This window comes from Salvelinus fontinalis, chromosome 4, assembly GCF_029448725.1.
Source record: "Salvelinus fontinalis isolate EN_2023a chromosome 4, ASM2944872v1, whole genome shotgun sequence".
NCBI classification, from domain to species: domain Eukaryota; kingdom Metazoa; phylum Chordata; class Actinopteri; order Salmoniformes; family Salmonidae; genus Salvelinus; species Salvelinus fontinalis.
Genome location: NC_074668.1, coordinates 46,618,019 through 46,631,765, shown reverse-complemented (window position 1 = coordinate 46,631,765; position 13,747 = coordinate 46,618,019). Strand labels below are relative to the sequence as shown.

The 13,747-nt window shown below is 41.1% G+C and overlaps 1 protein-coding gene across 1 annotated transcript in view; it reads left to right on the top strand.

Annotated features, from left to right (window-relative positions):
* The first annotated feature begins 626 nt into the window (after nucleotides 1–626).
* LOC129853884 (cytosolic arginine sensor for mTORC1 subunit 1-like) overlaps nucleotides 627–13,747 on the top strand; it is a 35,362-nt gene continuing 22,241 nt past the window's right edge. The window contains exon 1 of the mRNA XM_055920360.1: nucleotides 627–951. Coding sequence (XP_055776335.1) covers nucleotides 839–951 — 113 coding nt within the window. The 5' untranslated portion in view covers nucleotides 627–838. The remainder of the gene's footprint in view (nucleotides 952–13,747) is intronic.

Genomic DNA, 13,747 nt, shown 5'->3' with positions numbered 1-13,747 from the left:
GCAATTATCTTAATTAATTTGCTCCCGTTAAGGCCTGTATGTACGTAAATAAAAATGTAGAAGCAACTGAAAAAAGGACTATTCTGCACCTCCAGTCACTCATTGTTGCCACACACAGGTTGGAAGTCTACAACAGCTCAATACATTGGAAGTGCCAAAGAGGCATTTTTATGGTTTTATGGCATTTTTTAATTTAGACCTTTTTTGGAAATACATCAGAGGTAACGGGAGTAAATGAAAGTTCAGCGAAACTCAATATTTGTTGAGGAAAGAACATATTTTGACATTGTAACGCTTGCAGAGCTGTCTAATGGAGAGCTGTCTAACAGGAGTTTGAATCGGAGCTTCCATCTCACTCATTGTCAACATCTCAAACACACAGATACTGGCTCAAACACAGCTACTGGGGCATGCAGACCCGAAGTTGCAAACACTGTTCACTGTTCTAGAATTGTAAATGTTTTGGGGTTATGGATGTGATAAATAGGCTACTATGAATATCAGATAGGCCTATATTATATCTGTCACGTTTATTCATTTTATAATATATTAGCTTCCTCTGTAGCTTTAAGACCAGGGGGGCGTGTTATTATATGAGGCCGTGTCTTTTATTTGAATATAGAGTAGTTGAGTTGAGTGGAGTCGGATTGCGTAGCATGTTTTTCTCTGTATCGGTGACTGACTGATGCAAGACACAGTCCAACTGAACTGCGGGCGTTTGTAATCCAAGGGAATGAAATAACACAGACAACATTAATTCATTAACTTTTTATTGGAACGTGTCTGGAACTAGAAATCCATTCAGACAGATTCAGGCAGGATTGCGCTATTCAGAACCATGGACTTGCACATTCTGGATCACAGACTGCGAGTGACCAGCATTTGCAAAAATGGGTTGGTGAATTTCACTCACCCACTGATCAAACTCATATTTCTGCGGAAAAGAACAAGGTAAGATTATTTGTGTGAAGAGATCTGTTCATTTGAAGCCGTCCGCGATCCCAAAACGTGCAAAAAAGTATAATTTAAAAAACATTGCCAGGTCGCTGTTGATGGCAGACTAGCCCTTGATCATGACTGTGCCATTAGGCTACATTAAACACAAGGGTCACTGGAAGAAGGCGTCTTCTGTAGGATAAGTTTTGTGATCCCTGACGCTCGGTCTGAACATTCATATACATGGCTTGCGGTACGTTTTTTGCAAACATAACAACCTAATCTTCCATATCAGCGATGTATATATTTTAAAGGTATCATTTATACACACCTTGATATGGCCAGGTGGGATCACTAACCCTATCTCCTTTCATGTTACAGCGCTTGTTTATAGAAGACAAGAGGGTCCTAACACCTGTGTGTGAATTTAACTCTGGAAGTGTACTATAGTTTAATCGGATGGAGGCACCCATATCTGTACAGATCTGTGTTACACTTTACTGTATCAGTTAACTTTTTTTTAGTTGAAGGATTCTTTATTGCAGATGAAAGATAAGGGCCATATGTTTCGAAAGCCTTTTCACATGCGATAATTAACGTTTCAAAACGTTAAGACACAACGGCAGGATTGTAGTTCACATCAGGCAGTCCTGGGCTAAGGTAATGGCTGAGAACTGTAGGGAGAAAGCAAAATGCCGCCTAGAGTTTTCGAGAGGTAATGGCAGACATTCTAGCTTGGATCTGTGTGAAGCTAGCCACAATAAGGATTTGCCACGAGTGGAATTGCTGTTCGCTTTCAAAATAAAAGTCCCATTGAAAGTGACTAAAACGTATACAAATACAATTGTATTGGTCACATACACATATTTAGCAGATGGTATTGCGTGTGTAGCGAAATGCTTGTGTACCTAGCTCCAACAGTGCAGTAGTATCTAGGGTTGCAAAGGGTTGGAAACTTTCCGGTAAATTTCCTGAAATTTTCCATGGGATATGAAGCCTGGGAATTTGGGTAATTTTGCTTAAATTCATCTAAAAAGTTAGCTTATAACAGTGAACCTTTTTGTGGGATACACAAGGCATTCTTGGTCTTGTCGCATATTTTGGTTAAACTATCCCCAATTCAATGGAATTGCAACCCTCTGCATGCACAGTGCACTCTTCCATCACATGTACAGCTGATTCTCAAGATCTTGCACACTAATGAGATGCTATTGGGCCCACACTACCACAGTGTCTGAGCCAAGGACTACTAGCTATCTGGTAAGTTTTTTATTTTTTATTTGTAATTATTTTTAAACATTTTTATTTTTTAACTACTGGGTGGGGTGAATATATTTTATGACATACAGGTTTTTTTTAAGCTAGTAAATAGTAGCCTACAGCAAAGTGTGTTTAAATAATTTCTGACATGTTAACAATTTCTGCTAGTTCATTTTTGCAACAATGTGTGTTTTAGCTTGCATGAGCCTGCTAACTGAGTGTTAATTCACCTGTTTCCATACACGTTTCATTTAAAACATTTATCTTACAAAGGAGTTGTTTAACCTAACTGCTTAACTATTTCTGTAGATGGATTTGTATTTAATAAAACATTTTACTAATTTTTTCCTAATCTTTACAGGAAAATGCCACGGGCACTATCTGATGTGTGGAGACATTTCACTGCAGCTAATGTAGAAGGAAAAGCTGTGTACATTTACAAATACTGTGCCAAATCATATGTGAAGAATGCAACAAAGATGCAGAATCATCTGGCCAAGTGCATAAAGTTCCCTCGGCGTTCACAACAAGCATCCTCTGACAAAAGTCCCTCTATTTCTATTTGAGGTGAAAATGATGAATCGGACACCTTATCGATAGAAACAGCTCATGGTCTTCCTGGAATCAGAAGTTTTTTTGACTCAATGGAGGAACGTAGTCAGAGAAATTCTGATGAATGTCTTGCTCGAGCTGTGTATGCAGCTAGTTCACCTCTGATGCTCACAGGCAATGTGTATTAGAAGACATTTCTGAATGTTCTTCGCCCAGCATACACCCCTCCAACCAGACATGCTTTATCTACTCATTTGCTGGATGCGGAGTTCAACAGAGTTCAAGTGAAGGTCAAGCAAATCATAGAGAAAACAGACTGTATTGCAATCATCTCTGATGGGTGGTCGACTGTTTGGGGGCAAGGAATTGTTAACTACATCTCCACCCCTCAACCAGTATTCTACAAGAACACAGACACATGGGACAACAGACACACCGGTCTCTATGTTGCAGATAGAGCTGAAGGCAGTCATCAATTACCCTGGAGCACAGAAGGTTTTTGCGCTGGTGACAGACAATGCTGCGAACATGACGGCTGCTTGGTCTAAAGGGGAGGAGTCCTACCCTCACATCAAACCCATTGGCTGTGCTGCTCATGCATTGAATCTGCTCCTCAAGGACATCGTGCCACTGAAAACAATGGATACACTCTACAAGAGAGCCAAGGAAATGGTTAGGTATGTCATCATGGTAGGTCATCAAGTTATAGCAGCAATCTACCTCACCAAGCAAAGTGAGAAGAATAAGAGCACCACATTGAAGCTGTCCAGCAACACCCGTTGTGGTGGTGTTGTCATCATGTTTGACAGTCTCTTGGAGGGGAAGGAGTCTCCAAGAAATGGCCATATCAGTCTGACGATATGGACAGCACCATCAAGAGGATTCTCCTGGATGATGTATTTTGGGAGAGCGTAGTAAGCAGCCTGAAACTCCTGAAACCAATAGCAGCAACCATTGCACAGATTGAGGTAGACAATGCCATCCTGTCTGACGTTCCGACTCTGCTTGCAGATGTAAGAGAGGAAATCCGTCCTGCCCACTTCACTGTTGCTCCAAGCAGAGGAAACTGCAGTTCTGAAAAACATCAAAAAACATGAAGACTTCTGCCTGAAAGCCCATACACGCCGTAGCATACATGTTGGACCACAAGTATGCTGGCAAGAGCATCCTGTCTGGTGTAGAGATCAACAAGGCCTATGGTGTCATCACTACCGTGTCTCGCCATCTTGGCCTGGATGAGGGCAAGGTTCTTGGCGGTCTGGCAAAGTACACTTCCAAGCAAGAGCTTTGGGATGGAGATGAGATATGCTGGCACAACTGCCATATTGCATCAGCCACCTGGTGGAAGGGACTTTGTGGATCTGAGGCTCTTTCCCCTGTTGCCTCCATCATCCTCCAAATCCCACCAACATCAGCTGCCTCAGAGCGCAACTGGTCCTTGTTTGGGAACACATACACCAAAGGGTGTAACAGGCTGATCAATACAAAGGTTGAGAAATTGGATGCCATCCAGACAAATTTGAGGCTTTTTGAGCCAGACAACGAGCTTTCCTCAACAAGGTTGGAAAGTGACAGTGAAGATGAGGCCTCAGAGTCTGATGTTCAAGAGGTGGACATTGAGGAGATCCAGGGAGAAGACTTGGAAGCTTGAGAGGAAGACAACCAAAGCTTTAGTTTCTAGACTATAATTTTACAGATGTATGTTGAAAATGTTTTTGGGAGATGCGATGGATAATTGGAGATCATTCAATATTCTCTTGTTGTTCAGTGAAATCATCCCATGTAAAGAGTTAACTAATTTAATTAATGTTAATTTCATAACTGAATTGTTTTTTTTATTTCTATTGGAAGGATTTAATCATTTGCAATTATGTCTACTTATGATAAGGTAAAAAGTTTGTTTCTGTCTCCATATGATATTGTAAATATATCCAATGCAAAAACATCTACATTTTAAATGCTATTAATTTGCATATTTCCGTTAATTCCCATGGAAAGTTTCCGCCTCCGAATATTCCCCAAAATGTGCAGCCCTAGTAGTATATAACAGTGCTGTAGTATCTTAAAATGATTCACAACAATACACACATGTAAAAGAATGGAATTAAGAAATATATAAGTATTTGATCAAGCAATGTTGGAGTGGCATTGACTAAAGTACAGTAGAATAGAATACAGTATATACATATGAGATGAGTAACGCAGTATGTAAACATTATTTAAACATTATTAAGGTGACTAGTGTTCCATTATTAAAGTGGCCAGTGATTCCAAGTCTATGTATATAGGGCAGCAGCCTCTAAGGTGCAGGGTTGCATAACTGGGTGGAAGCTGACTAGTGATGGCTATTTAACAGTCTGATGGCCTTAAGATGGAAGCTGTTTTTCAGTCTCTCGGTCCCTGTACCGACCTCGCCTTCTGGATGATAACAGGGAGAACAGGGAGTGGCTCGGGTGGTTGATGTCCTTGATGATCTTTTTGGCCTTCCTGTGACATCGGGTGCTGTAGGTGTCCTGGAAGGCAGGTAGTTTGCCCCCGGTGATGCGTTGGGTAGACCGCACCACCTTCTGAAGAGCCCTGCTGTTGCGGGGGGTGCAGTTGCCGCACTTGGCGGCGATTCAGCACGACAGCATGCTCTCAATTGTGCATCTGTAAAAGTTTGTCAGGGTTTCAGTGGCCAAGCCAAATTTCTTTATCCTCCTTAGGTTGAAGAGGCACTGTTGCACCTTCTTCACCCTGTGTGGGTGGACCATTTCAGATTGTCAGTGATGTGTACGCCAAGGAATTTGAAGCTTTTCACCTTCTCCACTGCGGTCCCGTCAATGTGGATAGGGGCGTGCTCCCTCTGCTGTTTCCTGATGTCCACGATCAACTCTTTAGTTTTGTTGACGTTGAGTGAGAGGTTATTTTCCTGGCACAACTCTCCCAGGGCCCTCACCTCCTCCCTGTAGGCTGTCTCGTCATTGTTGGTAATTAGGCCTACTACTGTTGTGTCGTCTGCAAACTTGATGATTGAGTTGGAGGTGTGCGTGGCAACGCAGTCATGGGTGAACAGGGAGTACAGGAGGGGGCTGAGCACACACCCTTGTGGGGCCCCTGTGTAGAGGATCAGTGAAGTGGACGGGTTGTTTCCTACCTTCACCACTGGGGGTGGACCGTCAGGAATTCCAGGACCCAGTTGCACAGGGCGGGGTTCAGACCCAGGGCCTCGAGCTTAATGATGAGCCTGGAGGGCACTATGGTGTTGAATGCTGAGCTATAGTCAATAAACAGCATTCTTACATAGGTATTCCTCTTGTCCAGATGGGATTGTGCAGTGCGATGGCTATTGTATCTATTGGGGCGGTATGCAAATTGAAGTGAGTCTAGGGTGTCAGGTAAGATAGAGTTGATATGATCCTTAACTATCCTCTTAAAGCACTTCCTGATGACAGAAGTGAATGATACGGGGCGATAGTCATTTAGCTCAGTTATCTTTGCTTTTGTGTACAGGAACAATGGTGGACATCTTGAAGCAAGTGGGGACAGCAGACGGGGTTAGGGAGATATTGTATATGTCCGTAAACACTCCAGCCAGCTGGTCTGCGCATGCTCTGAGGATGCGGCTAGGGATGCCATTTGGGCCGGCAGCCTTGCGAGTGTTAACACGCTTAAACGTCTTACTCACGTCGGCCACGGAGGAGGAGAGCCCACAGTCCTTGGTAGTGGGCCGCGTCAGTGGGACTGTGTTATCCTCAAAGTGGGCAAAGAAAGTGTGTAGCTTGTCCGGAAACAAAACGTTGGTGTCCGCGACGTGGCTGGTTTTCCCTTTGTAGTCTGTGATTGTCTGTAGACCCTGCCACATGTGTTTCGTGTCTGAGCCGTTGAATTGCAACTCCACTTTGTCTCTGTAGTGATGTTTTGTTTGATTGCCTTACGGAGGGAATAACTACTGTTTGTATTTGGCCAGATTCCCAGTCACCTTGCCATGGTTAAATGCGGTGGTTCTCGCTTTCAGTTTTGCGCGAATGCTGCCATCTAACCACAGTTGCTGGTTTGGGTAGGTTTAAATAGTCAGTTTGTACAACATCACCTAAACACTTCCTGATGAACTCAGTCACCAGATCCGTGCATTCGTCAACGTGATTCTCAGAGGCTACCCACAATATTTCCCAGTCCGCGTTATCAAAAGATTCTTGACGCATGGATTCCGATTGGTCAGAACAGCGTTGACTTGACCTTAGCACAGGTACTTCCTGTTTGAGTTTCTACTTATAGGAAGGGAGGAGCAAATTGTGCAATCATGCCATATTTGGACTAGATGCTAAACTAGGTCGGAATGTTATAACTTCAACAAAAAACGAAAATTATATATTAAACAAATCTGAAATTGCACTGTGGCTGTATTAGACTTTAGAATTGCATTGGGGGCATACTTATGCACTGTTCTGCCTAACTTATTGATGATCTCTCACAGGCCAAACTGTGTAGAGTTTGCACAAATATTAACGTCTTAGCGCTTATTGCAGGACTTTGACTGTGGGAAATCACATTTCCAGTCGGTCTATTGTGTGTATTAGACATTCATATTTCATTGTATTAGCATCTAAAATATTAGCGTCTTAGGTATAGGCTGCCTAATTGGGTAAAATAAATGCCAACAAACAAGATAATACTAAATCAGCTGTTGGATACAGATAACCTTTGGGTAATGTGATTTAGATCATCAACAAGACTCACCCTATATAGCCACCCACACTTCCCTTTCCCTGTTCAGGTGTCTGTTCTCACATAATATGATGATGAAAGCACTTTACTTCAATGGGACCTAATCACTTCGCCAAAGGCTCCTGTCCTGACTTGACTGTATCCTAAAGAAAAAAGCAGCTCTATGGAAGTATTCAGCTTTAACGACTGAATATAGTAGTTCAGCTTTTAAAGTGCCCCGAATGAATGGCGGCTGCAGTGGCAATTCTTTGCTGAGCCCTGCCTTTTCTTCTGTAATTGTTAATGACTTGGCCTGGCTTGCATATGCATCAGCCAGGAAAAATGGATTAAACATCTGGCATCGACTACAGTGAGTTCCAAAAGTATTGGAACAGTGACACAATTTTGGTTGTTTTGGCTCTGTACTCAGCACTTTAGGTTTGAAATGATACAGCTTTAATTTGAGGGTATTTTCATCCACATCGGGTGAACTGTTTAAAATGACAGCACTTTTTGTACATAGTCCCTCCATTTTAGGGGACCAGAAGTATTGGGACAAATTCACTTGTGTATTAAAGTAGTCAAAAGTTTGGTATTTGTTCCCATATTCCTAGTACGCAATGAAGAGTCACAAGTTTGATGTAGTCATTGCGTGCTAGAAATATGGGACCAAATACCAAACTTTTGACTACTCTAATACACACCAGTGAAATTGTCCCAATACTTTTGGTCCCCTAATATGGAGGGACTATGTACAAAAAGTGCTGTCATTTCTTAAAAGATAACCCAATAAGGATGAAAATACCCTCATGAAACCTGACCGTCTGCACTTTGACCTCATATAGTCATTATATCATTTCAAATCCAAAGTCCTGGAGTACAGAGCCAAAAGAACATCTCAATTGTCACTGTCCCAATACGTTTGGAGTTCACTGTATATACAGTTGAAGTCGGAAGTTCACATACATCTTAGCCAAATACATTTAAACTCAGTTTTTCACCAATTCCTGACATTTTCATCCTAATAAAAATCCCCTGTCTTAGGTCAGTTAGGATCACCACTTTATTTTAAGAATGTGAAATTTCAGAATAATAGAGAGAATGATTGATTAATTTCAGCGTTTATTTCTTTCATCACATTCCCAGTGTGTCAGAAGTTCACATACACTCAATTATTATTTGTTAGCATTGCCTTTAAATTGTTTAACTTGGGTCAAACATTTTTGGTAGCCTTCCACAAGCTTCCCATTTGAGTTTTGGCCATTTCCTCCTGACAGAGCTGGTCTAACTGAGTCAGGTTTGTAGACCTCCTTGCTCTCACACCCATTTTCAGTTCTGCCCACAAATGTTCTATGGGATGGAGGTCAGGGCTTTGTGATACCTTGACTTTGTTGTCCTTAAAGCCATTTTGCCACAACTTTGGAAGTATGCTTGGTGTCATTGTCCATTTGGAAGACCCATTTGCGACCAAGCTTTAACTTCCTGACTGATGTCTTGAGATGTTTTTTCAATATATCCATCCACATCATTTTCCATCCTCATGATGCCATCTATTTTGTGACGTGCACCAGTCCCTCCTGCAGCAAAGCACCCCCACAACATGATGCTGCCACCCCCGTGCATCACGGTTGGGATGGTGTTCTTTGGCTTGCAAGCCTCCCACTTTTTTCTCCAAACATAATGGTCATTATGGCCAAACAGTTCTATTTTTGTTTCATCAGACAAGTGGACATTTCTCCAAAAAGTACGATATTTTTCCCTAATGTGCAGTTTCAAACCATAGTCTGGCGTTTTTTTATGGTGGTTTTGTAGCAGTGGCTTCTTCCTTGCTGAGCGGCCTTTCAGGTTATGTCGATATAGGACTCGTTTTACTGTGGATATAGATACTTTTGTACCTGTTTCCTCCATCATCTTCACAAGTCCTTTGCTGTTGTTCTGGGATTGATTTGCACTTTTCGCATCAAAGTACGTTCATCTCTAGGAGACAGAACGCGTCTCCTTCCTAAGCGGTATGACGGCTGCGTGGTCCCATGGTGATTATACTTGCGTTCAATTGTTTGTACAGCTGAACATGGTACCTTCAGGCGTTTGGAAATTGCTCCCAAGGATGAACCAGACTTGTGGATCTCTACTATTTTTTTTCTTAGGGCTTGGCTGATTTTCTTTTCCCATGTTAAGCAAAGAGGCATTGAGTTTGAAGGTAGGCCTTGAAATACATCCACAGGTAAACCCCCAATTGACTCAAATGATGTCAATTAGCCTATCAGAAGCTTCTAAAGCCATGACATGATTTTCTGGAATTTTCCAAGCTGTTTAAAAGCACAGTCAATGTAAACTTCTGACCCACTGGAATTGTGATACAGTGAAATAATCTGTCTGTAAACAATTGTTGGAAAAATTCATGTCATGCAGTCATGCACAAAGTAGATGTCCTAACCGACTTGCCAAAACTATAGTTTGTTAACAAGAAATTTGTGGAGTGGTTGAAAAATGAGTTTTAATGACTCTAACCTAAGTATGTAAACTTCCAATTTCAACTGTATAGGCTAATATGTTTTGTCATACCCGTGGTATATATATATATATATATATATATATTTTTTTTTTTACCTTTATCTAACTAGGCAAGTCGGTTAAGAACAAATTCTTATATACAATGACAGCCTAGGAACGGTGGGTTAACTTCCTTGTTCAGGGGCAGAACGACAGATTTTTACTTTGTCAGCTCGGGGATCCGATCTAACAACCTTTCGGTTACTGGCCCAACGCTCTAACCACTAGGCTACCTGCTGCCCCATATGGTCTGATATACCACGGCTGTCAGCCAGTCAGTATTCAGGGCTCGAACCACCTAGTTTATAATGTGGTGGTCGTCTACTTATACCAGACGTGTAAATGAGGCTCAACGTACACTATAGGCTTACATACTATTGTTTGCCTGTCTTTAAATGGGAAGAAATGCCATCCATGCCAAGTGGGAGAAGGCAGTTTTAAAAGGTTATTTTATAGGCCAGATCTCACTTTGTTATGTGAGGTCCAAGCAGCACTACCGGCTGTCTTCAAGGACTTGCTTATCATAAAAGTTTTACAGATCAGTCCAGGAACTTCAGTCTACCAGCTTAGGCACCATACTCTTCTGGCAAGCGTCATCGACGTTAGATTTGGCCTTTGCCCCTTGACTACCTTCTGACATCCAATTCTGGCGCATGATGACCTTTTTTTTTAGATGTTTAGACATGTATACAGCGGATATATTGCTCAATAATACATTCTGAAGGAATTTCTCAGCGGATATATTGCTCAATAATACATTCTGAAGGAATTTCTCAGCGGATATATTGCGCAATAATACATTCTAAAGGAATTTCTCAGCGACTCCCTCCACTGAGTCAGTAGTAGGCTATTCATTGTAGCTGTAGACCTATTGCTATGGGTACACTACATCACAGTACATCAAGGGCGTTGGCCTAGAATGTGGTGAATCCCAAAAAACAATCGGAATGCAATAGAATTGCTATGGCCTAGCCTGCAGTAGCCTTTTAGGGACTCTGGCTGTGGTTTTGTCTTTGTTGTCACGCTTTGTATATATGTCATATTGCCATATCATTCTGTTGTCTACTGACCTTGATGTTTTCCTTTTTTTTGGAGTGGGGGTCAGGCCATGTGGAAAAGGGGAGGGTTTATGCTGAATTGTTTAGACTAGAGTTACCATGAATGCATTTGGGGAACATATCAACAAACCCTAATGTAAACAATGTTATTTTTTTTAAAACAGCCTCATAATTGCGTTAGGTTTTAGAGTTCTCCCTCTTACAGGCCTCTAGCTGCCATTAATTAATCCTATAGTAGGCTACCCAAGAAAGAGCACAAAATCACCAAAAGCAAACAACCAGGTTTTTTTAAGGAGGTAGGCTAACCAACCACTCAGAGGTCATCACCGTGCATAGAAAGCAAGCAAAGCTTAAGTAGCCTGTTTTGTGTTGTAGCTCTGTCTGACAGTTTCTTCAGTAGCACAGTTCTCATTCAGCATTGCTATTCTAGAAAAGCCATATGAGTGTGTGCGCTCAGCAATAATTAGCCTGTAAAGGTGTCTTTTATTAAGCCTTATCAGTTCTTTCTCTAAGGTTATGTTTGAGGCCTTACTTTTTCCTAATCTTCTGGTGAAAATTAGCACCGCTAGCCTACGTAAGGGTTTGAAGAAAAGGTTTAGGAGGAGGATGCAGTATCTCTCTCTCAGCTGAGAGTCTGCTACAGTGTTAAACTATGATGGCTGTGTGTGTGTGCGTGGAGATGGTGGAAAAAGTCCCCACCATCATACTTGAGTAAAAGTAAAGATGCCTTAATAGAAAATGTCACCAAGTATAATTATACTTGAGTAAAAGTATTTGGTTTAAAATATACTTAAGTATCAAAAGTAAAAAATCATTTTAAAATCCTTATATTAAGTAAACCAGATGGCACCATTTTCTTGTTTTTTATTTATTTATGGAAAGCCACGGGCACACTAACATTCAGACATAATTTACGGCCAGATCAGAGGCAGTAGAGGCAGTAGGGCTGACCAGGGATGTTTGGTTGATAAGTGTGTGATTTTGACTATTTTCCTGTCCTGCTAAGCATTAAAAATGTAATGAGTACTTTTGGGTGTCAAGGAAAATGTTTGGAGTAGAAAGTACAATATTTTCTTAAGAAATGTAGTGAAGTAGTCAAAAATATAAATGTACAGATACCAAAAAACTACTTAAGTAGTACTTTAAAGTATTTTTACTTAAGTACTTTACACCACTGTGTGTATGTGCATGCGCGCGCACACTGTTAGCCTATGTTGCTACTGTGTTAATCTATGAAGGCCACCTGTGTGTGTGCACTATACAGTGTTAGCCAATGTTTCTGCCTTTCCTATAAATACTGGCGATTCCGTGTAAAAGTCAACCTGAGCATGTGCAAATAAGGTAGTCATTTCCAAATGAAACCATTTTCATAATTACCCTTAAGGTCTATACCCGTAAGGACAGCTTCGTGGGAAAAAAAAGCACACTGAGCCCTTTCTAAAAGCCATGAAATATGATTGACTGAAAAGCCTGAGACTTGGCCACCTACTCTGTATAATGTGGCCAAGTCTCAGGCTTTTCAGTCAATCATATTTCATGGCTTTTAGAAAGGGCTCAGTGTGCTTGTTTTTCCACGAAGCTGTCCCCCAGTATTTGTTATGAAGATGAGATATTTATGAGACAATACAGATCAAATAGAAGTGTCTTGAGTTTTGTTTGCATGTTCTGCAGTCCTGTAAAGATAGGGGGGTGACTGGTACAGACAATGTAACATCCGTATTTTTTTTTTAGGAACATCTGATCATCTTGGATCTTTCTCTATTAACCTAACTTTCGTCAAGGTTTTGTGTGGTCTATAATTGGTTTCTTTTCATTGTTAGTATCCTTTTCCAGCGTTATGATATCCGTAACATAACAGTTGTGGATGTGATGGATATTGATGGATCATATTTTGGCTTTAGAAGCTTGTTCATTCACCACTTTTCGTGTGCTTATTCTTCATAATTTCATTAGTGTGCTAGCTAAGATTCTCTTGGAAAATATATGCTGAAATGCATTTGTCATATGGCAGTATTGTTTTTTTTTATAGATAGAAGTGATTTTTGATCATTTGTGTATAGGCCTGGGAATTGCAAGGGATTTCACGATATGTTATTTTCACGATACTTGGGTGCCGATACGATATGTATTGCTCACTATATGTCTGCTGAAGAGTGAGCATGAGAACACATTTTGATCAGTAACCACATTTCCATCCACAGTTTTCATGCAAGTAAAGTCATACCGTATACAAAAAAAAATGACAACGGCTGTGATAGAAACAGAACGTTTCGGTACAATTCTATACACTCGGTGTATAGGCTCTATCACTTCCGGCCCGTGATTGGGAGTCCCATAGGGCGGCGCACAATTGGCCTACCGGGGCCAAACCCGGACGACGCTGGGCCGTCATTGTAAATAAGGATTTTGTTCTTAACTGACTTGCCTAGTTAAATAAAAAATGATAAATGCCGACAGATAATTTGTTAATTCGACATAGTGGGATGTTTTTGTTTCGGTAAAATGTATTATGCCAGAAATTGCAGTAGAAGCGCCTTTATGCGCAAATGCTGATATAATAACCCTCATATCGAAGCAAACTTGGAGTTATGCGATGATATGGTGTGTCTCCCACTACGACTCGGAAAACTACACTGCTCAAAAAAATAAAGGGAACACTTAAATAACACAATGTAACTCCAAGTCAATCACACTTCTGTGAA